This window comes from Rhinoderma darwinii, chromosome 9 (assembly GCF_050947455.1).
Source record: "Rhinoderma darwinii isolate aRhiDar2 chromosome 9, aRhiDar2.hap1, whole genome shotgun sequence".
Lineage (NCBI taxonomy): Eukaryota > Metazoa > Chordata > Amphibia > Anura > Rhinodermatidae > Rhinoderma > Rhinoderma darwinii.
In genome coordinates, this window is record NC_134695.1 from 33,152,327 (window position 1) to 33,177,331 (window position 25,005).

Below are 25,005 nucleotides of genomic sequence, written 5' to 3' on the forward strand. Positions count from 1 at the left end.
ATCTCCTATACAGATGTATTATGAAATTGATCAGCACATCAATTTGGACCCAAACAATAAAATTATGTTTAAAGGGGTTTTCCCATCAGGGACATTTATGACATATCCACAGGATATGTCATAAATGCCAGATAGATGCAAGTCCCACCTCTAGGACCCGCAACTTTCTCTAAAACAGGGCCCCCTAAACCCTGTTCTACCGCTGAAGCGTGTGATTTTTGACAATGAAGAAGAAAGCAGCGTAGCTTGTGAGCTACGCTGTTTCCATTACTCCCGTAGAACTGAATGGTAGTTACAGAAACAGCATATATTGCATGCTACGCTGCTTCTGTAACTCCTAACTGCCATTCACTAACATGGGACTTACAGAAACCGCGTAGCTCAGTGAGCTACGCTGTTTTCTTCTTCATGGTCAGAAATCACCCGCTTCAGCCACAACACAGAGGTAGAACAGGGTTTAGGGGGCCTTGTTCTAGAGATAGGTGCAGGTCCTAGAGGTGGGACCCGCATCTATCTGACATTTATGACATATCCTGTCAAATGTCCCTGATAACCCCTTTAAGTTACATTTTTCTATTGTTATTTTATGCATAACCTATATTGCCGTGTATGGTGTCATGTATGGTGTTGTAAAATGTATTTTAATTCTAAAGGCTTAGAAAAATATAATTAAAAAATTATGTGTGCAAACATCATCAGCTGCAAGCGTTTAATAAAATATCTTTGTGTGGACATATCCCTTTATTGTCAAGAGCAGTAATGTTTATTATGCTTGTTCATTTACAATCCAAACCAGTACTGAAGCAATAACAATTGGTAACAGGCCATGTTGTAGCACGTATCCTGAACCTCTGAGGGTTTCTTTGTTTGTTTCACCAGTATCCGTGGCCCCCATGCTATTTGGTTGCCGATTCCTGGAAGTACACAGGTCATGCAAATTGCCCTGGTATTGAATTTTTCTTGACTCCTGCCTTAGAGATTCCCATATGGCGGCTGTATCTTCAGGACAATTGATCAGGACATTGCTTGCACACTTGTGAAATTCATCCCAGGACCTACATAAATAAATAAAATATTTGACATAATTAGACATACATTATTAAATTAACCTAAAGTTTAGCTCTACTTTATCTTAACATCATTTTTACAGTTTAAAGAGAAATCGGACAAGGCCTTTAAAGTGTAGCTAAACGTTTGACAAAGTTCTGACATGTCATAGTGACATGTCAGAAGTTTGTATTGGTGGGGGTCTGAGCACTGAGAACCCCACCAATCGCTAGAATGAAGCAGCTGAATCGCTCGTGTGAGCGCTCAGCCGCTTCGTGTCTGTTCTGCTTTTTCCTGAAAGCCAATGTATCGGCGTATGGGCTCATAGACTTTTTATTGAGTCCATACACCGATACATTTATTTCCGGAAAAAGCCGAACAGACACGAAGCGGCTGATCGCTCACACGAGCTCTTCAGCTGCTTCGTTTTAGCCATTCTTTCGGGGTCTCAGTGCTCGGACCCCCACCAAACCAAACTTCTGACATGTCACTATGACATGTCAGAAGTTTGTCAAATGTTTAGCTACACTTTAAGTTCGCGGGAGAACTGTTGCTTTTATTGGTATAGGGACACTCCCCGTTATGGGGTATTAAAGTTTGCACTTAAATGGGCTACTTTGACGTTTATAAAAGTTCAAATGTGTGCACTGCAGTAGTTGGAAAAATCCTTCATTAAAATATTGTGCAATTGGAGAACAAAGGGGAACGCAAATGACTACAATTAAAGAAGACATTGACTGTGGATCATTGGCTATTTAATTTTTATTTATTGTGGCTTTGACTGTGCCTGTAATGTATTCGATCGGCAGTGTGATGATGTCCTGCAGAAAATCTGTAAGGCACTGTTATTTGGAGACTATTCAGTCACTGTAAAGCAGTTTTATTTAGTCACTATATAATAGTATTATACATTCACTGTATGCCGGAATTATTCAGCCACTACTTGACAGTATGGAGTAACTGTATGGCGGTATTGTTTTGTTATTGCATGCTGCTATTATTTAGTCAATCTAGGATGGAATTGATTTACTGCATGGTTCTATTAATCAGCCATTGTATAGCATTTTTATTTGCACACTGTATGGTGTTATACAGTACAGTAATTGTATTATGGTATTATATAGGCATGGTGCGGTGGTTGTTGTCAGTCATTGTATGGTGCTCCGTGAATATTGGTATTATTTTGAGTCAATAGTGGAACACAGAATGCTACAGTGAGATCATCATGCAAACTTTCAAAAATGGTAGCCGTAGTTGTAATAGGCTCCACACCCTGCCTTCCTGTACTTACCTGTACCTGGTGTCCTGGTCCATGCAGCCTCCCTCTGCCTTCTTGTTCGGCGTCTGGTGGCCGCTCAAGCCGCCGCCATGGTTCACTGGGTCCTGGCGCGCTCGCGATGACTCTTGTATTATTAAAGGGCCAGCGTACGCCAATTTTCAAATTCCATCCCCAGACCTTGTATAAAGGCCTGCCTGCTCTGGTACATATTGCCAGAACAATTTGCTTCCTAGTGTTCCTAGTACCTGAAGTATTTTTTCTGAATTCCTGTGTACTGACCTTTTGCCTATTGTTGACCATCCCCGCCCCTCCCCGACCTCTTGCTACGTTTACAGTGACAAACCTCTGCAGCCTGCCCTAACCTATTGCTATGTTTTCCGTTATGATCCGATGCAGCCTGCTCAGACCTTTAGCTCTCCTGGACACTCTGCTTGTACTAATGTCAGCCGTGAGCAAGGGATACTACTCCAGCAGTAGGGACCTAGGTTTCCCCCGCAGCGAAATCCACATCCCTATACAGGGGTAAAAGGGTGAAGATAAATCGCAATACTCTGGCTTTGTTACAGTAGTATAATGGCGTGGAGATGTTGGGCTACTTTAAGACCTGCTCACAGAACCAAACAAATATAGCGGCTTTGGCAGGCCAAAAGTATAGTCAGTGATTATGTAGTCCGAATAGAAATCACAGAAAAAATTAGCTGATCAAAAAAATTACACAGTAAAATGTAACCTTTAACCTATTACCGCGCCACAACGCAAATGTACGTCCTGGCGAGGGCTTACTACCCACACCGGGATGTACAGTTACTGTGCGGTTCCCCGTGCACACTGTCCTTATAGACAGTGTCTGAGAAACGGGAGGTCAGCTGTCCCCAACAGCTGACACTCCACTGTTGCCAGCCAGTGGTCCATCGCTGCTGATTTTGGCAATTAACACCTTAAATGCGGCGATCGATTGCGATCGCCGCATTTAAGGGGTTTGTAGCACATCGGCAACCCCCACGATGCAATCGAGGGGGGTGCCGATGGTCCACATGCAAACCGGAGGCCAGACAGTGGCCTCCGGGTCTGCCATGTACGGGAGCCTATGAGGACCAGCCTCCGGCTGGTCCTGTTGTGCTTCCTGTCAGAGTGACTATCACGTCACACTGAAAGTTATAATACATTACACTACGTAGGAAGTGTAATGTATTATAGCAGCGATCAGTGCTGCAGATCTTCAAGTCAACTATTGGGACAAAAAAAAGTTAATAAAAATGTTTTATAAAAGTGTAAAAATAAAAGTTATAAAACTGCTTTTTTTCCTATAATAACCCTAATTATAGGAAAAAAATGAAACCGTTAAAAAAAAAGTACACATATTTGGTATCACCGCATTCGTGATGACCCAAACTATAATGTTGTTTTTCCTGTACGGTGAACACCGCAAAAAAAAAAAAAAAAAAATTCTAGGATCGCTATTTTTTGGTCACCACCCCTCACAAAATATAGAATAAAAAGTGATCAAAAAGTTGCATGTACCCTAAAATAGTACCAATAGAAACTACAACCTGTCCTGCAAAAAACAAGCCCTTACACAGCTTTTTTGACTGAAAAATAAAAAAAGTTATGGCTCTCAGAATATGGTGGCACAAAAAATTTATTATATTTTAAAAAAGTGATTCTATTGTGCAAACGCTGCAAAACATAACAAAACTATGTACTTATGGTACCGCTGTAATCGTCTCAACACGGAGAATAAAGTAAAAATGTAATTTATAGCGCACAGTGAACACTACAAAAAAAAAAGAATAAAAATCATTGTCAGAATTGCTTGTTTTTGGTCACGTTGCTTGCCAAAATAGAAAGTGATCAAAAAATCGCATGTACCCCAAAACTGTACCAATGAAAACTACAGATTGTCCCGCAACAAATAAGCCCTCACACAGCTCTGTTGGAGCAAAAGTAAAAAAGTTCTGGCTCCAAGAATATGGCGACGCAAAATGTGCAGAGTGTTCCAAAAGCGGGTAAGATCGGGCGCCATTTATCAGTGTGACACTGGCCACATATCTGCGGATTACCGCATTATTATACCCTGTTATTATGCCCTGATGTACTCCGCACAGATTACATATGCCCCCTCATTATAAACTGAAATACCAATAAACACAACTACTACTAAGACCTCATGCACACGACCGTAAAAACACCCGTTATTACGGGTCGTAATTACGACACGAAATAACGGGCCCATAGACTTCTGTTGGCCACGGGTACCTTCCCGTTTTCTCACGGGAAGGTGCCCGTGCCGTTGAAAAAGATAGAACATGTTCTATTTTTTTCTTTTACGGGCCGTGCTACTATACTTTATAATGGGAGCACGGCTCTGAAAAACGGCCGGCTGCCCGTGGCCGGCCGTGCCCGGCCATGCTCGTAGTTACGAGTCGTAATTACGAGCACGGTCGTGTGCATGGGGCCTAAGCTAAATCTGTGCTCCAAAAGCCAAATGGTGCTCCCTCCCTTCAGTTTACGTCCGCATACACTACCGTTCAAAAGTTTAGGGTCACTTAGAAATGTCCTTATTTTTGAAAGAAAAGCACAGTTTTTTTCAATGAAGATAACATTAAATTAATCAGAAATACACTCTATACATTGTTAATGTGCTAAATGACTATTCTAGCTGCAAACGTCTGGTTTTTAATGCAATATCTACATATGTGTATAGAGGCCCATTTCCAGCAACCATCACTCCAGTGTTCTAATGGTACATTGTGTTTGCTAACTGTGTTAGAAGGCTAATGGATGATTAGAAAACACTTGAAAACCCTTGTGCAATTATGTTAGCACCGCTGTAAACAGTTTTGTTGTTTAGAGGAGCTGTAAAACTGACCTTCCATTGAGCTAGTTGAGAATCTGGAGCATTACATTTGTGGGTTCGATTAAACTCTCCAAATGGCTAGAAAAAGAGAGCTTTCATGTGAAACTCGACAGTCTATTCTTGTTCTTAGAAATGAAGGCTTTTCCATGCGAGAAATTGCCAAGAAACTGAAGATTTCCTGCAACGGTGTGTACTACTCCCTTCAGAGGACAGCACAAACAGGCTCTAACCAGAGTAGAAAGAGAAGTGGGAGGCCCCGCTGCACAACTGAGCAACAAGACAAGTACATTAGAGTCTCTAGTTTGAGAAATAGACGCCTCACAGGTCCTCAACTGGCAGCTTCATTAAATAGTACCCGCAAAACGCTAGTGTCAACGTCTACAGTGAAGAGGCGACTCCGGGATGCTGGCCTTCAGGGCAGAGTGGCAAAGAAAAAGCCATATCTGAGACTGGCTAATAAAAGGAAAAGATTAATATGGGCAAAACCACACAGACATTGGACAAAGGAGGATTGGAAAAAAATGTTATGGACAGACGAATCGAAGTTTGAGGTGTTTGGATCACACAGAAGAACATTTGTGAGACGCAGAACAACTGAAAAGATGCTGGAAGAGTGCCTGACGCCATCTGTCAAGCATGGTGGAGGTAATGTGATGGTCTGGGGTTGCTTTGGTGCTGGTAAAGTGGGAGATTTGTACAAGGTAAAAGGGATTTTGAATAAGGAAGGCTATCACTCCATTTTGCAACGCCATGCCATACCCTGTGGACAGCGCTTGATTGGAGCCAATTTCACCCTACAACAGGACAATGACCCAATGCACACCTCCAAATTATGCAAGAACTATTTAGAGAAGAAGCAGGCAGCTGGTATTCTATCTGTAATGGAGTGGCCAGCGCAGTCACCAGATCTCAACCCCATAGAGCTGTTGTGGGAGCAGCTTGACCGTATGGTACGCAAGAAGTGCCCATCAAGCCAATCCAACTTGTGGGAGGGGCTTCTGGAAGCATGGGGTGAAATTTCTCCCGATTACCTCACCAAATTAACAGCTAGAATGCCAAAGGTCTGCAATGCTGTAATTGCTGCAAATGGAGCATTCTTTGACGAAAGCAAAGTTTGAAGGAGAAAATTATTATTTCAAATAAAAGTCATTATTTCTAACCTTGCCAATGTCTTGACTATATTTTCTAGTCATTTTGCAACTCATTTGATAAATATGTGTGAGTTTTCATGGAAAACACAAAATTATCTGGGTGACCCCAAACTTTTGAACAGTAGTGTATATGGCATCGCCATACCAGGGACAACCCGCTTAACATTTTATGAGGTATTTGTCTTCAGTGGCACAAACTGGCACAAGACATTGTGCACTAAAATGGTATATCAGTGGAAAATTGCGCACCATCTGTTGCGCATTGACTCCTTTGTTCACCATGACATAATAGCACGTCGCGGTACAGGGGTTGATGTATGGAGCAGGCTCACGTGCGGATCCCTCTTTATATGCTGCGGGTGTCAGCTGTAGAATACAGCTGACACCCAGGACTAATGGACAGGAGCAGTGATCGCGCTGTTGTAAAAATGACAATACATTAGTATTGATCGCTGGTTCAAGTCCCCTAGGGGGACTAATAAAGTATGTAAAAAAAAAAAGTTAAATAAAGTTATTAGTAGTGAAATAAATAAACATTAAAAGTTAAAAGAAAATCCTTTTCCCTCTAAAGTAATGTAAAAAATAAACAAAATTAGTATCGCATAAAATTCTGAACTATTAAAATATACAGTTTTTTAACTCTCACAGTGAACGCCGTAAAAAATAAAGAATTTAAAATGATAAAATCGCTGTTATTTGGTCACCGTAGCTCTAAAAAAAAAAAGTTATAAAAAGTGTACCAAAATGGCTTGTCCTGCAAAAAAATAAGCCCTCACTTCGCTATAAAAGTAGTAAAATATAAATATAAATGCTCACTATACCCTTAGTTAGATTCCTTGATAAGTGTAGTTTCCAAAATGGGGTCACTTATAGGGGTTTTCACTGTTTTGGTCCCTCCAGGGATTTGCAAATGCGACATGGCACCGAAAACAATTCCAGCAAAATCTGCGCTCCAAAATCCAAATGGCGCTCCTTCCCTTCTGAGCCCTGCCGTGGGTCCAAACAGCAATTTATTATCACATATGGGGCATTGCCGTAATCGGGAGAAATTGCTTTACAAATGTTGGGTTCTTTTTCTCCTTTATTCCTTGTAAAAATTAAAAATGTCTAAGTTTTTTTTTTCCAGAAATAAAGTCGATTTTCATTTTTACAGACTAATTCCAATAAATTTAGCAAAAAACCTGTGGGGGTCAAAAATCTAACTATACCCCTAGATACAGTGAAGGAAATAAGTATTTGATCCCTTGCTGATTTTGTAAGTTTGCCCACTGTCAAAGTCATGAACAGTCTAGAATTTTTAGGCTAGGTTAATTTTACCAGTGAGAGATAGATTATATTTAAAAAAAAAACAGAAAATAGGTTTGTAAATTTTCTTGAAAATGGGAGAAATTGCTACTAAAGCCTTGTAACGTCCTGGAAAAATAAAAGGATGTTCAAAAAATTATGCCAACTAAAAGTAGACATATGGGAAATGTTAACTAGTAACTATTTTGTGTGGTATTACGATCTGTTTTAAAAGCAGAAACATTTAAATTTAGAAAAATGTAAATTATTAGAATTTTATCCAAATTTTGGTGTTTTTCACAAATAAATACAGAATTTATCAACCACATTTTTTCACTAACATAAAGTACAATATGTCATGAGAAAACAGTCTTACTGTCGCTCGGATAGTTATTACCACATAAAGTAACACGTCAGATTAGAAAAAAAACGGCTGTCCAGAAGGCCAAAGCAGGCTCTGTCCTGAAGGGGTTAATTAATATATTGGGATAAAAAAGGGGAAATTATTATCCCTCCATATAATGAGGCAAAAAATAAGGGTGAGGGGAAAGGGTTTTTTCTTTTGTTCATTGACTTGAGAGAACAAGAAAAACAATTGACCCTAGTATACCCTATCAGGTCACCCTTCCTAGTCGGAGTAACTCCAGATACCCTATTAATGGCTTCGTCAATTCCTTAGGGTATGTTCACATGCTTAACAAAAAACGGCTGAAAATTTTCATTGGAAAACCGCTACTGATTTTCAAACATTTTTTAAGCAAACTTGCTATTTCGCTGCGTTTTTTATGGCCAAATGGAGCTGTTTTTCTACAGAGTAAGAAGTCTTACTCATTATTGGGTTGGGACCCTATCCGTGCAAAACCCTTTCCACCCCGTATCTGGTGCTATCTGAAGCTCTATACAATATTTTTCTACAGAGTCAATGAAAAACGGCTCCAAAAATGTCCCAAGAAGTGACATGCACTTCTTTTTCACGGGTGTCTTTTTACGCGCCATTTTTTGAAAATGAGGCGTAAAAAACGCCCCGTCGGAACACAACGTCATATTTCCCATTGAAATCAATGGGCAGATGTTTGTAGGCGTTCTGCTTCCGCTTTTTCAGCCGTTTTTTGGGACGTTTACGGCCCAAAAAACTTCCGAAAATAGCCCATGTGAACATACCCTTATAGTGGATATCTGGTACAGAGGTGGGAGCCAAGCGACCAAATAGAAAAAGCAAAAATGTGCAAAAACTTTACCTGGGGAGCTAAGGTGACCAAAAAAATGTGACGCATTGTTTTTAGTTTTTTTTGGGGGTGAGGGTTCACCCTGCGGTTTAAATAATGTTATATTGTAGTAGTTTTGACTTTTACAGATGCGGCGATACCAATTATGCTTATTTATTTAATTTTTTACATTACTTTAGAGAAAAAATTGGAAAGGGGGGTTTTAACTTTTAATATCTAAAAAAATGAGGTACATTACTAACAACTTTTTAAAAAAAAATTATTTGTCCCCCGAGGGGACTTGAACAAGTGATGTTTGATCGCTGGTACAATACAATGACAAGTCCTAGGAGTCCTCCCCATTATATCACCAAGTTTAGGATTATTCTCTATGCATCAGCATGCAACGCACGGCCCGTTTGTGGGCTTACAGAGGGGAAATGCATGTGAGTAGAAAGATAAAAATTACTGATTTAGAATCCGTGTCTTTTAAGCTACAGACTGATTATTCTAGTTTAGGGGGATTTTCGTAGGTGACAGAGTCTCTTTAGTAGGAGCAGAAAGGTGGCAGACCTGGAGGCCTCCATTAGGACCCTAGTCTGCCATGACAACAATCCGCACCTCTCGATCACGATGCGGGGGAGGGCGAGGAGTGACAGGAGGCTCCTCCCTTTTTCTAAAGGTTTAGTGGAAAAAACATTGAGGATCAGAGTTCCCTGGTCACGGCTGTTACAGCTCAGTTTTGGCTGTAACATACAGCCAACACGCGCTGAGTATGGAGCGGGCTCAGCCTGTGAACCCGCTCTGTACTCTTCCCTACCAGATATGACGTACAGTTATGTCAAATGTCAGTAATGGGTTAATATTTCCTGAACCTTCATCTGTGATTTTCCATGCCTCTTATCAGATTTTTGGCTTTTCTTTGTACCTTTTCCAACTCCAGGACACCTTTTTTATGAACTGCTGCCCAGAACTGTACTGTATATTCTAGATGAGGCCTGCATTTTCCTAATACTTTATTATGCAATACTGCTGGTCTTAGAAGCAGGTGATTGACTTTGTGCCGTTATTTAGTTTATGATCTACCAGTACATCCAGATATTTCAAAACAAATGACACTCCCAGTATAGCTCCCCCTAGGACATATGATGCATGCAGATTATTAGTACCCAGATGCAGAACTTTACATTTATCCACATTGAATCTCATTTGTCAAGTGAATGCCAAACAGTGTGTCAAAGTCGACTGAACCCTGGGGTCACCACTTATAACTTGTAGGAATCATTGACCACAACTCTCTGGATACGGTCCTTGAGCCAATTTTCAATCCAATTACAAACTGTACTTCCTAAACCAACAAACCAAAAATACTATATCCACTGCTGCCCGTTAGGTTACACAGCTTCTGTGCTTAAGCCCCTTTACACGGGCCAATGATTGGGTAATCGAGTGTTCATACAAACGCTTTTCCAGATTATTGCCCTGTGTAAATAGCGCAAAGAACAGCTGAGAAAAGACAAACGCTCGTTCATCGACTAATCACATCTTATATGCAACCAAAAATATTGTCTCTAGTCGGTAGAACATCTCCCTGTGTAAACAGGAATTTGTGCTACTGTTATAATGCAAATGCATGGGGATGAACGATCGTAGTAACAATTGTTTGTCCCCATACTTAACAATCACTGCTCCATCTGAATGGTGTAAGCGAGCGCAGATCTACACACTGTATTGTTGATCGGTGCTCATTAAAGGTGGTAAGCACAGGCAAATACCTGTCTATGTAAAACCACCTTTAGTAAGACTGTGCTGGCTATCACTTATAAAAAAAAAAAGAGATCATGTGACAGTGACGTAGGAGACAGTGTTTGAATGGCACCTGGAAACAAAAGTATAATGAGTAACTCTATGGAGCGATTGATATGGGCATGCTCCGCCTTAGGTAAAGGACATAGGCACAGCGAGGTTTTGAAGCAACTACGGAGAGTGTAATGTACAGGGATAAATCCCAGGTAAGCTCGACAGATCCCTGATTACCATTAAACCTTTTTACACAATACACGTATGTGTTTTATTTGTGATCACTATAGTAAGGTCTAAGTGAAATAGCATTTGATATTAAATGGATTGACATGTTATTGCAATTATGTAAGCACAAACATGTTATATAGTGGGAAAAATCAGAAAAAAAGAGCTAGTGGGAAAAAGAAGCTTCCGACGCCCTTTGAAATGAACATGAGGCCGAATTTTGCGGCGGCTTCCATGGCAAATTATTCCGCCGTGTGAACAGGGCCTTACTCTGATGGCTGAAAAGCTTGCAGGGTTGAATAAACATCCGTTTTTGCAACTTCATAACCCAGAGGGTTGTCTCAAACGTCATTTGTTTTGGCTACTACTATTGCAATCGGGAATCAAGGGCTTTGAGAGGCGTAAATGACTTTTGCATGATGATATTTTTGAGTCTTTGATACTTCTTTTTATTTTGACTATTGATTTAATTACTTATCTCCCGATGGACCTAACTGTGAATAGGGGAAACAAGTTGAGACAGAGATATTGATAGCGTGGAGACATTTAATGACCGTTGTTGTTTGACATAACGGTATCATTTTGTTACAATAAATTCATATCTGGGATATTGTGTTTTTGTCACATTTGTGATGAAACATTGAAGATAGACAGAGATTCTGAAATTTTTTGACGGGGTTAAACAGATATGTCAGGAGACCTGACAGGTCCTCTTTAAATGGTTATTGCCATCATAAATTTTTGATAGGTACTGGTGGATTCTCTCCATAACTTCCAAAGACTTCAATAGAGAGGTGGCAGGACTTAGAGGTGGAACCCGCACCTATTAAGAATTTATGGCACATTCTGCCATCTATGCCATAAATGTTTAATATGAATATATTTCTATAAACCAAAATAATGAATATGTTTAACTGTAATATTGAAGTATGGCTGAGAGCCATTTTGAATATAAGATCCTATATTTGTATTTATTAAACCTTTACATGAAGGGTTAATGTTAGATGTGCTTTACATGCATGTGTTCTTTGCTAATTAGTAAGAGTCAATTTATAGCGAACTAGCAGTCACAAGAGAAAATTAATTTAGAGTGCAAATGTCTGTCCAGATGGGCTAGTCAGATGGAGCCTGATTTCGCTGGATATACTGTAGCTAGTTTCTGAATATATTAATTTAATCTGTTAATAAGGTGGCAAGCTCATTAACAGTTTTTTTTTATTATATGGAGGATTCAAATGAAAAACATAAATTCGAATCATTAGAAATGAATTATAAATTATTAGTTTTTTACAAAAGTGTTTTTTTCAGTCATTTTTTAATAAGCAATGCACTTTGAACAAACTTTGCATAACGTAATAGTATAAGCGAAATATAAGAAACTTTCTAAAATATATCTTTTTAGAGAAAAATGCCTGTTTCTCTACTTATCATGCTCCTCCTGTAACTCAAGAGTTAAAGACAATCAGCAGCCAACCCAAGACAGGTTCTCAGCTTACTGAGTGATCAGGTTACAGCTGCCCATAGAAGTCTATATAGAGTGGAGGGGTAGGATCAGGAGCAGAGTAACAGAGAGGAGAAAGACACAGACGTGCTGCATTTTCTCATAGTTAGGGTATGTTCACACGCACTGTTTTCAGACGTAATTCGGGCGTTATACGCCTCGAATTACGCCTGAAAAAACGGCCCCATTGCCCCTAAAAACATCTGCCCATTGCTTGCAATGGGATTTACGATGTTCTTTTCCCACGAGGTGTTATTTTACGTGTTGCTGTCAAAATACGGCGCGTAAAAAGATGCCCGCGAATAAGAAGTGCATGTCACTTCTTGGGATGTTTTTGGAGCCATTTTTCATTGACTCCATTGAAAAACAGCTCCAATAACGTCCGTAAACTACACCGCGAAAAATGTGAGTTGTTAAAAAACGGCTGAAAATCAGGAGCTGTTCAGGCGAAAACAGCTCCGTAATTTCAGACGTATTTTGCTAAGCCGTGTGAACATACCCGAAGTGTTATATCTCACCCTAGTTCTGGATTCTCAGCTACACTGCTCATTACTGCTGTATAATGTCCGCCATGCTGCTGAAGAATATATATATATATTTATGAAGCCATAATTTTTCCTTTCTCCTCTCTGTTATTCGAACTAGATTGTTCAGCCAAAAATTTAAGCAGGGGTGGATTGGGAACTTAAAGTGGTCCTGGAAGAAAATCGAAAAGTGGCCTCGTGTTGTAGGCGGGGCAAACAAGTGAGCGGGGTCAGCAGACCGATTGGCTGGGTTCCCACACCAACCAAGTTCAGTATACATGTACAGCAGCGGAACCAAGCTCAGCACATATGTACAGTAGCAGAACAAATATCAGTACATAAATACAGTACCAGAACCAATATAGGTACATAAATACAGTACCAGAACCAAGATCAGTACATAAATACAGTACCAAAACCAAGCTCAGTACAACAATACAGCACCGGAACCAAACTCAGTACATAAATACAGCGCCAGAACCAAGCTCAGTACATATATACAGTACCAGTACAAAGCTCAGTACATAAATACAGTGAGGGTATGTTCACACGGCCAAATTTCAGACGTATACGAGGCGTATTATGCCTCGTTTTACGTCTGAAAATACGGCTCCAATACGTCGGCAAACATCTGCCCATTCATTTGAATGGGTTTGCCGACGTACTGTGCAGACGACCTGTTATTTACGCGTCGTCGTTTGACAGCTGTCAAACGACGACTCGTAAAAATACAGCCTCGTCAAAAGAAGTGCAGGACACTTCTTTCAGACGTTTTTGGAGCTGTTTTCTCATAGACTCCAATGAAAACAGCTCCAAAAACGGACGTAAAAAACGCCGCGAAAACGGCGCGAAAAACTCCGCGAAAAATGCGAGTTGGTAAAAAAACGTCTGAAAAGCAGGGTCTGTTTTCCCTTGAAAACAGCTCTGGATTTTCAGACGTTTTGGTTGACTACGTGTGAACATACCCTAACAGCACAAGCTCAGTATATAAATACAGCACCAGAGCCAAAACTTAGTACATAAATACAGTGCCAGGACAAAGCTCAGTACATAAATACAGTACCAGAACAAAGCTCAGTTCATTAATACAGTACCAGAACAAAGCTCAATACATAAATACAGCACAAGTACCAAGCTCAATACATACAGCATATACAGTACCAAAACCAAGCTCAGTACATACAGTGCCAGAACCAAGCTCTGTACATAAATACAGCACCAGAACGAAGCTCAGAACATACTGCATATACAGCACAAAGGACCAAGCTCAGTACATATATACAGTACCAGAACCAAGCTCAGTACATAAATACAGCATAAGCAACAAGCTCAGTACATACAGTATATACAGTACCAGAACCAAGCTCAGCACATAAATACAGCACCAGAACCAAGCTCAGTATACTGTATATACAGCCCAAAGAGCCTAGCTCAGTACATAAATACGAAATATGAAATAGCACAAATACAGTCCAGCATAGAGATAATTTTCAAAGTAAGATTAACCCCGGCCATATAATTTTATACCATGTAAAACTAAAGCTCCCAGTATGGCCTGAACAATGGTAATGATATGCTGGGAGTTGTTTCACAAAAAACAATGGTACCACCCATCATCTTGCTGCAGATCATACAGTGACTACGGTACTTTCCAGTCAGAGGGAGAATAAACATTTACACTCAGTGACTCACAGATAATGTCTTCTCTGACTGGAGCAGTTCTCCTTCCTTTTTTTCCTGCTTTTGGCCCAGACTTCTTCCAGCTACACCTTGCCTCTGAAGAGTTTATCACCCACCCATTGTTTCCTCACTATTTCAGCACGTCCACATTTATAAGTTAACACAAACTTCTCATGCTGCCATACACTGTGCCCGAATACAATTGTGTCACACATTGTGCCACTAGAAAATAAAGTACCATGTACATAAAGTGCCTCTAGAAACAGTGCCACATGTCGTAACCAGCTAAAATAAAACACCACACAATGTGCCTCCTGTACATAAAGACAAGTCATGGAAAAAATTCAGCATGAAATGGCCCAGAGTGAAAAGACTGTGTCCGCCTGGTAATACCATGGGGACCAATGTAACGAGTCTTAACCATGAAAGTTGCAGGTAGAGTGGTCCACATGGTAACTAAACACCCCGACGCGGGTATCGCTTCCTCAGGGGGTATAAAGTGCTGTGTTTCCTGTCCTTTTAAATAGTGTGCCATAAGGTCAATGAGTGTGTTCAGGTTTCTCTGTACAGTGAGAACCAACCACATCCCAACCTGGCACCCTGATGTCATGGCTTGACCGTCCCACTAGGATTTCTCCCCACATGCAGCCAATGGCCAATCCGCCCCAGCATGTAAGCATAATTGCTGTGCCCGCGTGACATACAGTTTGTGTAAAGGATCTGCCAGACACAACTTCTGTGTCGACGCCCATAGGTAATCAGTCTGCACCTGCTTCTATGTCTGTGAGACTGACTCCATCTTCCACCACCCAGGATGGCAGGCTTAGGAGTGGGAGAGCCTATCACAGCCTGGCCAGACGGAGCTAGCTCCTGCCCTCTGTCTATTTATACCTGCCTTTCCTGTTCCTCCTTTGCTTGTGATTCTTCTCTGTTTGTTTCCTGGCACTGCTGCAGCTTCTTGAACTACTGATCCTCTGCTTGTGATTGACCTTGGCTTTTCTGACCACTCTTCTGCTCTGCGTTTTTGTACCTCGCTCATCTCCTGGTTTGACTCGGCTCGTTCACCTCGCTTGTTGCTCACGGTGTTCCCGTGGGCAACTTCCCCATTTCCCTGGCTTCTTTGTACCCTTGTCTGTTTGTCTGTCGTGCACCTATTGAGTGTAGGGACCGTCGCCCAGTTGTACCCCGTCGCCTAGGGCGGGTCGTTGCAAGTAGGCAGGGACTGAGTGGCGGGTAGATTAGGGCTCACTTGTCTGTTTCCCTACCCCGACATTACATAATCTCAAGCCCATATACCTAGTCTACCCTGGTCCCTGACACTACTATGGACCCCCTTGAGACCCTGGCTCAGCAAATGCAGGGCCTCTCCCTACAGGTCCAGGCCCTGGCTCAGAGGGACAACCAGCCTGATGCTACCCTGGTAGTGCCCCTCACCTCACCTCTTGAACCCCACCTCAAGTTGCCTGACCGGTTCTCAGGGGACCGGAAGACTTTTTTCTCCTTTCGGGAGAGTTTTAGGCTCTATTTTCGCTTAAAGCCCCACTCCTCTGGTTCTGAGAGCCAGCGGGTGGGTATAATTATGTCCCGGCTCCAGGACGGGCCCCAAGAATGGGCCTTCTCCTTGGCTCCTGACGCCCCTGAACTTTCCTCCGTTGATCTTTTCTTTTCTGCTCTCGGGCTCATTTATGACGAGACTGACAAGACTGCCTTTGCCGAGAGTCAGCTGGTGACCTTACGTCAGGGTAAGAGACCTGTTGAGGAGTATTGTTCTGACTTTAGGAAGTGGTGCGTAGCTTCTCGGTGGAATGACCCTGCCTTAAGGTGCCAGTTTAGATTGGGTCTGTCGAACGCCCTGAAAGACCTGCTAGTTAGCTATCCCTCTTCTGACTCCCTAGATCAGGTTATGGCTTTAGCGGTACGACTTGACCGACGTCTCAGGGAACGACGACTTGAAAGTGTTTGTGTTTTCTCCTCTGACTCCCCCATGATGCCTCCCGAGGTTCCGTTGCTTCGTTCTTCCACGGAAGACTCGGAGTTACCTATACAACTCGGGGCCTCCGTGTCCCCCCAACAGCGTAGAGAGTTCCGCAGGAAGAATGGTTTCTGCTTCTACTGTGGGGATGACAAGCATCAAGTGAACAACTGTCCTAGGCATAAGAATAAGCAGCCGGAAGAACTTCCGCGCCTAAGTGACCATCGGGGAGGTCACTTGGGCGCACAGGTATTTCCCGTAAATATGAAACGTAATAAAATCTTGCTTCCCTTTCAGGTCTCTTTTGGTGATAGGTCTGCTACCGGCAGTGGCTTCGTGGATTCAGGGTCTTCTGCTAATATTATGTCTGTGGGATTTGCTATGTCTCTAGCTATGCCATTGATTGATTTGCCTAAACCTGTCCCGGTAGTGGGTATCGACTCCACTCCTCTTGCTAATGGTTATTTTACACAGCATACCCCTGTTTTTGAACTCCTTGTGGGCTCCATGCATTTGGAGCAGTGCTCTGTACTGGTGATGCAGGGATTATCGTCCGATTTGGTTTTAGGCCTTCCCTGGTTGCAGTTGCATAATCCCACTTTTGACTGGAATACTGGGGATCTTACCAAATGGGGTAATGAATGCATGACGTCATGTTTTCCTGTTAATTCTATTTCTCTCCCTGAGGAGGTGAACACTCTACCTGAGTTTGTTCAGGACTTCGCTGATGTTTTCTCTAAAGAGGCCTCCGAAGTGTTACCACCTCATAGAGAATATGATTGCGCAATTGAATTGGTACCAGGAGCTAAGCTCCCTAAGGGTAGGATATTTAATCTCTCTTGTCCCGAACGTGAAGCCATGAAAGAGTATATCCAGGAATGCCTGGCCAAGGGTTACATTCGCCCCTCTACTTCTCCGGTAGGTGCTGGCTTCTTCTTCGTAGGGAAGAAGGATGGTGGTCTTAGGCCACGCATTGACTACCGAAACTTGAATAAGGTCACTGTAAGGAACCAGTATCCCCTTCCTTTGATTCCTGATCTCTTCAATCAGGTTCAGGGGGCCCAATGGTTCTCTAAGTTTGATCTACGGGGGCTTATAACCTTATCCGCATCAAAGAGGGGGTTGAGTGGAAGACTGCGTTTAACACGCCCGAAGGTCATTTCGAATACCTCGTCATGCCCTTTGGGTTGTGTAATGCTCCCGCGGTCTTCCAGAATTTCATAAATTAGGTTTTAAGAGACTACCTGGGGGTATTTCTTGTAGTTTACCTTGATGACATACTTGTGTTTTCCAAGGACTGGTCCTCCCACATTGAGCATGTCAGGAAGGTGCTCCAGGCCCTTCGGGAAAACAAACTGTTTGCTAAGACCGAAAAATGTGTGTTTGGGGTGCAGGAGATACCGTTTTTGGGTCAAATCCTCACTCCTCATGAATTCCGCATGGACCCCGCCAAGGTCCAGGCTGTGGCGGAATGGGTCCAACCTGCCTCCCTGAAGGCGTTACAGTGCTTCCTGGGGTTCGCTAATTATTACAGGAGATTTATTGCTAACTTCTCGGTCATCGCTAAGCCTCTTACGGATCTCACTCGCAAAGGTGCTGATCTCCTCCACTGGCCTCCTGAGGCTGTCCAGGCTTTTGAGGTCCTTAAGAAGTGCTTTATCTCAGCCCCAGTGCTGGTTCAGCCCAACCAAATGGAGCCATTTATCGTGGAGGTTGATGCGTCCGAGGTGGGAGTGGGGGCTGTCTTGTCCCAGGGTACCAGGTCCCTCACCCATCTCCGCCCCTGTGCCTACTTCTCCAGGAAGTTTTCGCCCACTGAGAGTAACTATGATATTGGCAACCGCGAACTCTTAGCCATTAAATGGGCATTTGAAGAGTGGCGCCACTTCCTGGAGGGGGCTAGGCACCAGGTTATGGTCCTTACCGACCACAAGAATCTGGTTTTCCTAGAATCTGCCCGGAGGCTAAAGTATACGATCGGTACGTGTCTGCAGGGCCGCCATCAGGAATTTCAGGGCCCCCTACAGTTAAATTTTCTGGGCCCCCCTACCGTGGCACCGCCTGTTAACGGTACTCCGTCCAGCACTATATCATGGTACCCAGGGCCGCCATCAGGGGGGTATTAGGGTTACTGATGTGAGAGGCCCGGCCAAACCTAATTGAAAGGGGGGCCCGGCAAACTGCCGCGACTTGCCTTTGGTAGAAAAAAAACAGGCCCCTGCAATGGGGCCCGTTTTTTTCACCAAAAGAATGTCATGAGCTGCGGGCCCCCCTTTCAATTAGGTTTGGCCGGGCCTCTCACATCAGTACCCCTAATACCCCCCCTGATAGCGGCCCTGGGTAGCATGGGGGCCATCAAACACCGCCGCCCGTGCGACCAATCGCGCGCACCCGCAAACTCCCGCGCATGCGCACCGGCGACCGCCTGGAACCGCGCACCGAATTTTGAGGCAGATTTTGACCTGCCCACACTATCTTGCCGCGTTTTTTGCCCGCGGCGATTGAGGACAGCAGACAGAAAACGCAGCGAAAAATGCATTTTCTGCCTCCCATTGATTTCGATGGGAGGTCAGAGGCAGAACCGCGGCAAGAAAGGACGTGCTGCTTTTTCTTTTTTCCGCGACTGGCTCCCATTGATTTCAGATTAAATCAATGGGAGGCGGTTTTGGAAGTTGTTTGGTGCTGATTCTGACGCAGTGTCCGAGTCAATATCAAGGCCCAAAAACTCTGTGAACTGGGCCTTATTGTTAGGGCTTATTCAGACGAACGTGTAATACGTCCGTGCAACGTGCGTGATTTTCACGCGCCTCGCACGGACCTATGTTACTCTATGGGGCCGTGCAGACTGTCAGTGATTTTCCGGGCTTTCGCGGGTGCGCGCGCGGGCGGTCTCGAGTGCGGGTGTTCGTGGGTGCGCGCTCGCGAGTGCGCACGCGCGGGAGTTTCCTTGTGCGCGCGATCGGTTTGACGGCCCCCCATGACGAGGGGAGGGGAGAGGAGGGAAGGGGGCCCGCAGCAGCAGCAGCTCACGACATTCTTTTGGTGAAAAAAATGAGCCCCATTGCAGGGGCCTGTTTTTTCCTACCAAAAGAATGTCGCGGCAGTTGCCGGGCCCCCCTTTCAATTAGGTTTGGCCGGGCCCCTCACACCAGTACCCCTAATACCCCCCTGATAGCGGCCCTGCGTGTCTGACACCCAAACCCCGCACCGATCCTGCACTCCGGCTGCCTCGGGGCACCGGACGATGTTGCCGGAAGCAGATGGCTCCGGTCAAAGTATAGCGGACGAGCTGCAGTATTGCAGCTCTGCTCCCATTCAAGTGAATAGGAGCAGAGCTGCAGTTCTGCCAAACGGCCGCTATGCAGTGGTTGGAGCCATCTGTTTCCGGCTCCAACTACTGCATCCCGTTCCAAATGTTGGACACGCACAGATCATATACTGATGACCTATCCGATGGATAGGTCATCAGTTTTCAGAAACTGGACAACCCCTTTATGCTCAAAACTGTATGTGCTGTATGTGATCAAATGATAAGCAAGAAATTCTATACCCAATGGGTATTTATTCCATTAATGGTTGCAGGTAGTGGTATACCCAAGCTTCCAAACGTTTGTCGAGGGAATCCTGCAACAATTGTTCTAAGGGGAGAAGGAGATACATCTTTATGCACCTTAGATAAAGAATGAAAAATGGAGGTGACTGGGGTTTCCACAAAAAGATAATCTGCCATCTTTCTGCCCAAAACCCCCAATAATATGAATTTGGCCTGCATTTCTCTAGTTGGGCTCGCTGATAAACTCATGTAGATATTAACAGCCTGAACTGTTGACACCTGACAGGAAGGGTTCATGGATTTATGCTACTTGTGCCAAAATCTGACCCTCCCACCAGCAGGGTGCAACAGAAATCATCGGACCAGGCAATGTTTTTTCACTACTCAGTGATCCAATTTTTGTGTTCTTTGCCCACTGGAGTCTTGTTTTCTCTTTCCCTTAGACAACGATAGCACTGAAACGGGTCTGCTCTTATAGCCTATCCATGCTAAGGAACGACAAGTTGTGCATCCCAACATGTTAGTTGGAGCACTAGTGATGTATTCAGCTGCAATTTGCTTGACTGTGCACCGCCTGTTCGTCAAAACGATTCTTGACAACCTCCTCTGACCACTTTTGTCGATGAGTTATTAATATCCTCAGGATCCCCTTTTTCTGGATGTTTTTCCTCAATCACACCATTCTCTGTTTACTCGCGACACCATTGCAAGAGAAAACCCCACATTGGCAGTTTTTTTTTTAAATACTAGCCCTGACTATTCTAGCACTGATCGCTCAGATCACTCGATTTTCCCATTCTTATGTGAATTTGCAAAATGATCTATGGAAAAATACAGCATCACGGGAAAGCTCCGATTGTGAAAGGGTTTATTTAGTGTATACCAATTTGTTTGTATACGCATGCTATTAGTTGGAAAAACACATGGTCTTGTTGTTTTTTTTTTGTACTACTTGGTGAATTTTTTTTAACCTGGGTATGTATGCGCTTATGGGACTACGTTTTAAGTGACCTGTGATACTAGTTTTTTAGAGGAAGTGATTTTTAATCAGCCTCAGGCCATGATTAAAGTACATCATTCAAATTGCTTTAGCCCTACTGATCGAGATACTTCTTATGGATTTTGACTCCAACCCGTCTGTGCAAAGATCACCCCCCCCCCTTCCAGTGTGGTTAGGTGTGGTAAAATTTGTTATATATCAATAAGTGATTGGTTTCAGTCTGATCAGCAGAAAGGAGGGACTCGGCTAACATCAGAAATAATGATGTTAGCTGAGTCCTTGGTAAAGACTTCACCTACCCCCTATATAGGATAGTTGCTCATAAGGATCTTGTAGACTTGTTCAGAGAAAGTTGTCTGACATATTACTGGTTACTGACCACAGAAAAAAAGTGGGACATATAATAAGATTAAAAACACAAAAAATGGCCATACTCACAAATTGGGCAGGTATAATCCCAACAGGACGCAGCCAGGTCAAAAATGCTGCTCAAGGAAAGTGCACAAGTGTGTTTAAATATTACTATTAATATTACTGGTTACCCCTGCAGCAAAGTTACACTTATTATTAAGGAAAAAGTCCACCCATAACTAAAGTTTCCTATGTGTTCTATTAAGGAATTCCATGTGTCAGTCTCATACCTGTTCTTGCTGCTTTTATCACCAGATATCCGTGTCACGGGGCCCATGAAATATGAGACTGACATGGGGCCAGCAATGGGCGATGTGAACCCACTTAGTCACCAAGGGATTTGACATAGGGCTAAATCAAGAGCAAAGTCTAAGCGGACCCCAGTCTTCACCATTTAACTGCTATACAGAGATCTGGACTTCACTGCAGGGGAACCCCCGGGTCGCTACCCCCAAAGTAGTCTCCATTTTTGTCAGCCGACATAAACAGGTGTAGTACTAAATCAATAGTCTGTATGAAGTGTCAAGGAATAACAAAGTTCAGGGCAGGCAGCAAACTGGGACTCGCGGTTGGTCGAGCAAAAGGTCAGGGCAGGCGGCCGAGGTTTTTCACAAGCAAGAGGTCAAGTCAGACAGCAAGCATAGTCAAAAGTACATAGTCAAACAGAAATCCCAAGCAAACAATCAGCTGGATATCACTTGCAAGCTAGGAGGATCCAAATTGCTCTAGCAATGAATAAACAAGGGATAGGTCCAGGGGCGTAACTAGAAAAGACTGGGCCCCATAGCAAACTTTTGACTGGGGCCCCCCTCCCCTGGGTGTCACACAACCCCCCTTGTAGATAGTGCCTTTTTTACAGCCCCCCCCTGTAGATATCTTCTACAGAGGGGGCTGTATGGCGTTACCTACAGGGGGGGCTGTATAGCGTTATCTACAGGGGGTCTGTATGGCGTTATCTACAGGGGGGGGGGCTGCATGGCGTTATCTACAGGGGGGGCTGTATGGCGTTATCTACAGGGGGCTGTATGGCGTTCTCTACAGGGGGGACTGTATGGCGTTACCTACAGGGGGGCTGTATAGCGTTATTTACAGGGGGACTGTATGGCGTTATCTACAGGGGTGGCTGTATTGTGTTCTCTACGGGGGGCTGTATGGCGTTCTCTACAGAGGGGCTGTATGGCGTTATCTACAGGGGGGCTGTATGGCGCTATCTACAGGGGGGCTGTATGGCGTTCTCTACAGGGGGGGCTGTATGGCGTTCTCTTCAGAGGGGGCTGTATGGTGTTCTCTACAGAAGGGGCTGTATGGCGTTCTCTACAGGGGGGGCTGTATGGCGTTCTCTACAGGGGGCTGTATGGCGTTCTCTACAGGGGGGCTGTATGGCGCTATCTACAGGGGGCTGTATGGCGTAATCTACAGGGGGGCTGTATGGCGCTATCTACAGGGGGGCTGTATGGCGTTCTCTATGGGGGCTGTATGGCGTTATCTACAGGGGGGGCTGTATGGTGTTCTCTACGGGGGGCTGTATAGCGTTATCTACAGGGGGGCTGTATGGCGTTATCTACAGGGGGGCTGTATGGCGTTATCTACAGGGGTGGCTGTATGGCGTTATCTACAGGGGTGGCTGTATGGCGTTCTCTACAGGTGGGGCTGTATGGCGTTATCTACAGGGGGGCTGTATGGCATTCTCTACAGGGGGCTGTATGGCGCTATCTACAGGGGGCTGTATGGCGTTATCTACAGGGGGGGCTGTATGGCGTTATCTACAGGGGGCTGTATGGTGTTCTCTACGGGGGGCTGTATGGCGTTCTCTACAGAGGGGGCTGTATGGCGTTATCTACAGGGGGGCTGTATGGCGCTATCTACAGGGGGGCTGTATGGCGTTCTCTACAGGGGGGGCTGTATGGCGTTCCCTACAGAGCGGGCTGTATGGTGTTCTCTACAGAAGGGGCTGTATGGTGTTCTCTACAGAAGGGGCTGTATGGCGTTCTCTACAGGGGGCTGTATGGCGTTCTCTACAGAGGGGGCTGTATGGCGTTCTCTACAGAGGGGGCTGTATGGCGTTCTCTATAGGGGGGGCTGTATGGCGTTCTCTACAGGGGGGCTGTATGGCGTTCTCTACAGAGGGTGCTGTATGGCGTTCTCTACAGGGGGGCTGTATGGCATTCTCTACAAGGGGGGCTGTATGGCGTTCTCTACAGAGGGGGCTGTATGGCGTTCTCTACAGGGGGGCTGTATGCAGTTCTCTACAGGGGGGGCTGTATGGCGTTCTCTACAGGGGGGGCTGTATGGCATTCTCTACAGGGGGGGCTGTATGGCGTTATCTACAGAGGGGGCTGTATGGCGCTAACGCCATAAGGCCCCCCCTGTAGAGAACACCATACAGCCCCCCTGTAGAGAGCGCCATACAACCCTCCCCTGTAGGGAACGCCATACAGCCTCCCCCCTGTAGGGAATGCCATACAGCGTTCCCCCCTGTAGGGAACGCCATACAGCGTCCCCCCTCCCAAAAAAATGCGACCTACAGTGTGTCCTTCTAAAATACATGTATCCCCTATCCACAGGATAGGGGATACATGTGTGATCGCTGGCATTGATAGGAAGAACGGAGGACCGAAAGTCCCCCGAAGTTCTCCATGACTAACCTGACTTTCGGCGTCTGCGCAGCTCACTTAAAATGAAAGGAGCGCTGGTCACGCATGCGCAGAAGCGCGACCGGCGCTACATTAATTTTTACGGAGCTGCCGACACAGACCCCGGAAGTCCGAGGTTTGTGATGGAGAACTTCAGGGGACTTTCGGTCCCCCGTTCTCCCTATCAATGCCAGCGATCACATATCCTGTGGATAGGGGATACATGTCTTTTGTTTAATGGCAGAGCGGGGAGATACCTCCCTGCTCTGCCATATTGTTCAGTGGCGTCGCGCTGTAGCAGCCATAGCGGCTGCTAGCGGAGCCTCCGGCCATGGTGGGGGCCCGTGCCGGCGGGCGACACGGGCCCCCTCATGCCGCGGGCCCCGTACTACGGTGGTAGTTACGCCACTGGATAGGTCCCTTTAGACTCTGGAAAGGCTGGGTAGATAATTAGGTGTACACAATTATAAGAATCACAGTTTATAAAAAGATCACAGCTCAGCCTCCCTGGCTCTATACTTATAATCTCTTATTTTATTTAGAAAAATATTGAGGGAAGGATAATCCCACTGTGCTCCTCAGGCAGAGTAAGCAGGAAGAGATGGTACTTGAATCCAACTGCTCATTAGATGCTGTGCCGAGGCATTATGTGAGTGGAACAGAGAATGCAGGGTGAAACCTAAAATTCAAGATAGTGTCTGATCTGAAGTAGAAAAGATTCTGGATTGCAGGGAAGTAAGTGTAATATACATAAAAGAAGTCTAGATGGACAATAAGCCGAGGGATGCTATGATGAAAAGTTGTGTTTCCTCTGGAGGTATCACATAGTTACATAGTTAGTACGGCTGAAAAAAGACACATGTCCATCAAGTTCAACCAA

At 44.4% G+C, this 25,005-nt stretch overlaps 1 protein-coding gene across 3 annotated transcripts in view; it reads right to left on the minus strand.

Moving 5' to 3' along the window:
* Positions 1-528: 528 nt before the first annotated feature.
* Positions 529-25,005, minus strand: part of NRN1L (neuritin 1 like) — an 88,351-nt gene continuing 63,874 nt past the window's right edge. For all 3 annotated transcript variants that reach the window (XM_075836911.1, XM_075836909.1, XM_075836910.1), the window contains exon 5: positions 529-1,055. In XM_075836911.1, coding sequence (XP_075693026.1) covers positions 767-1,055 — 289 coding nt within the window. In that variant the 3' untranslated portion in view covers positions 529-766. The remainder of the gene's footprint in view (positions 1,056-25,005) is intronic.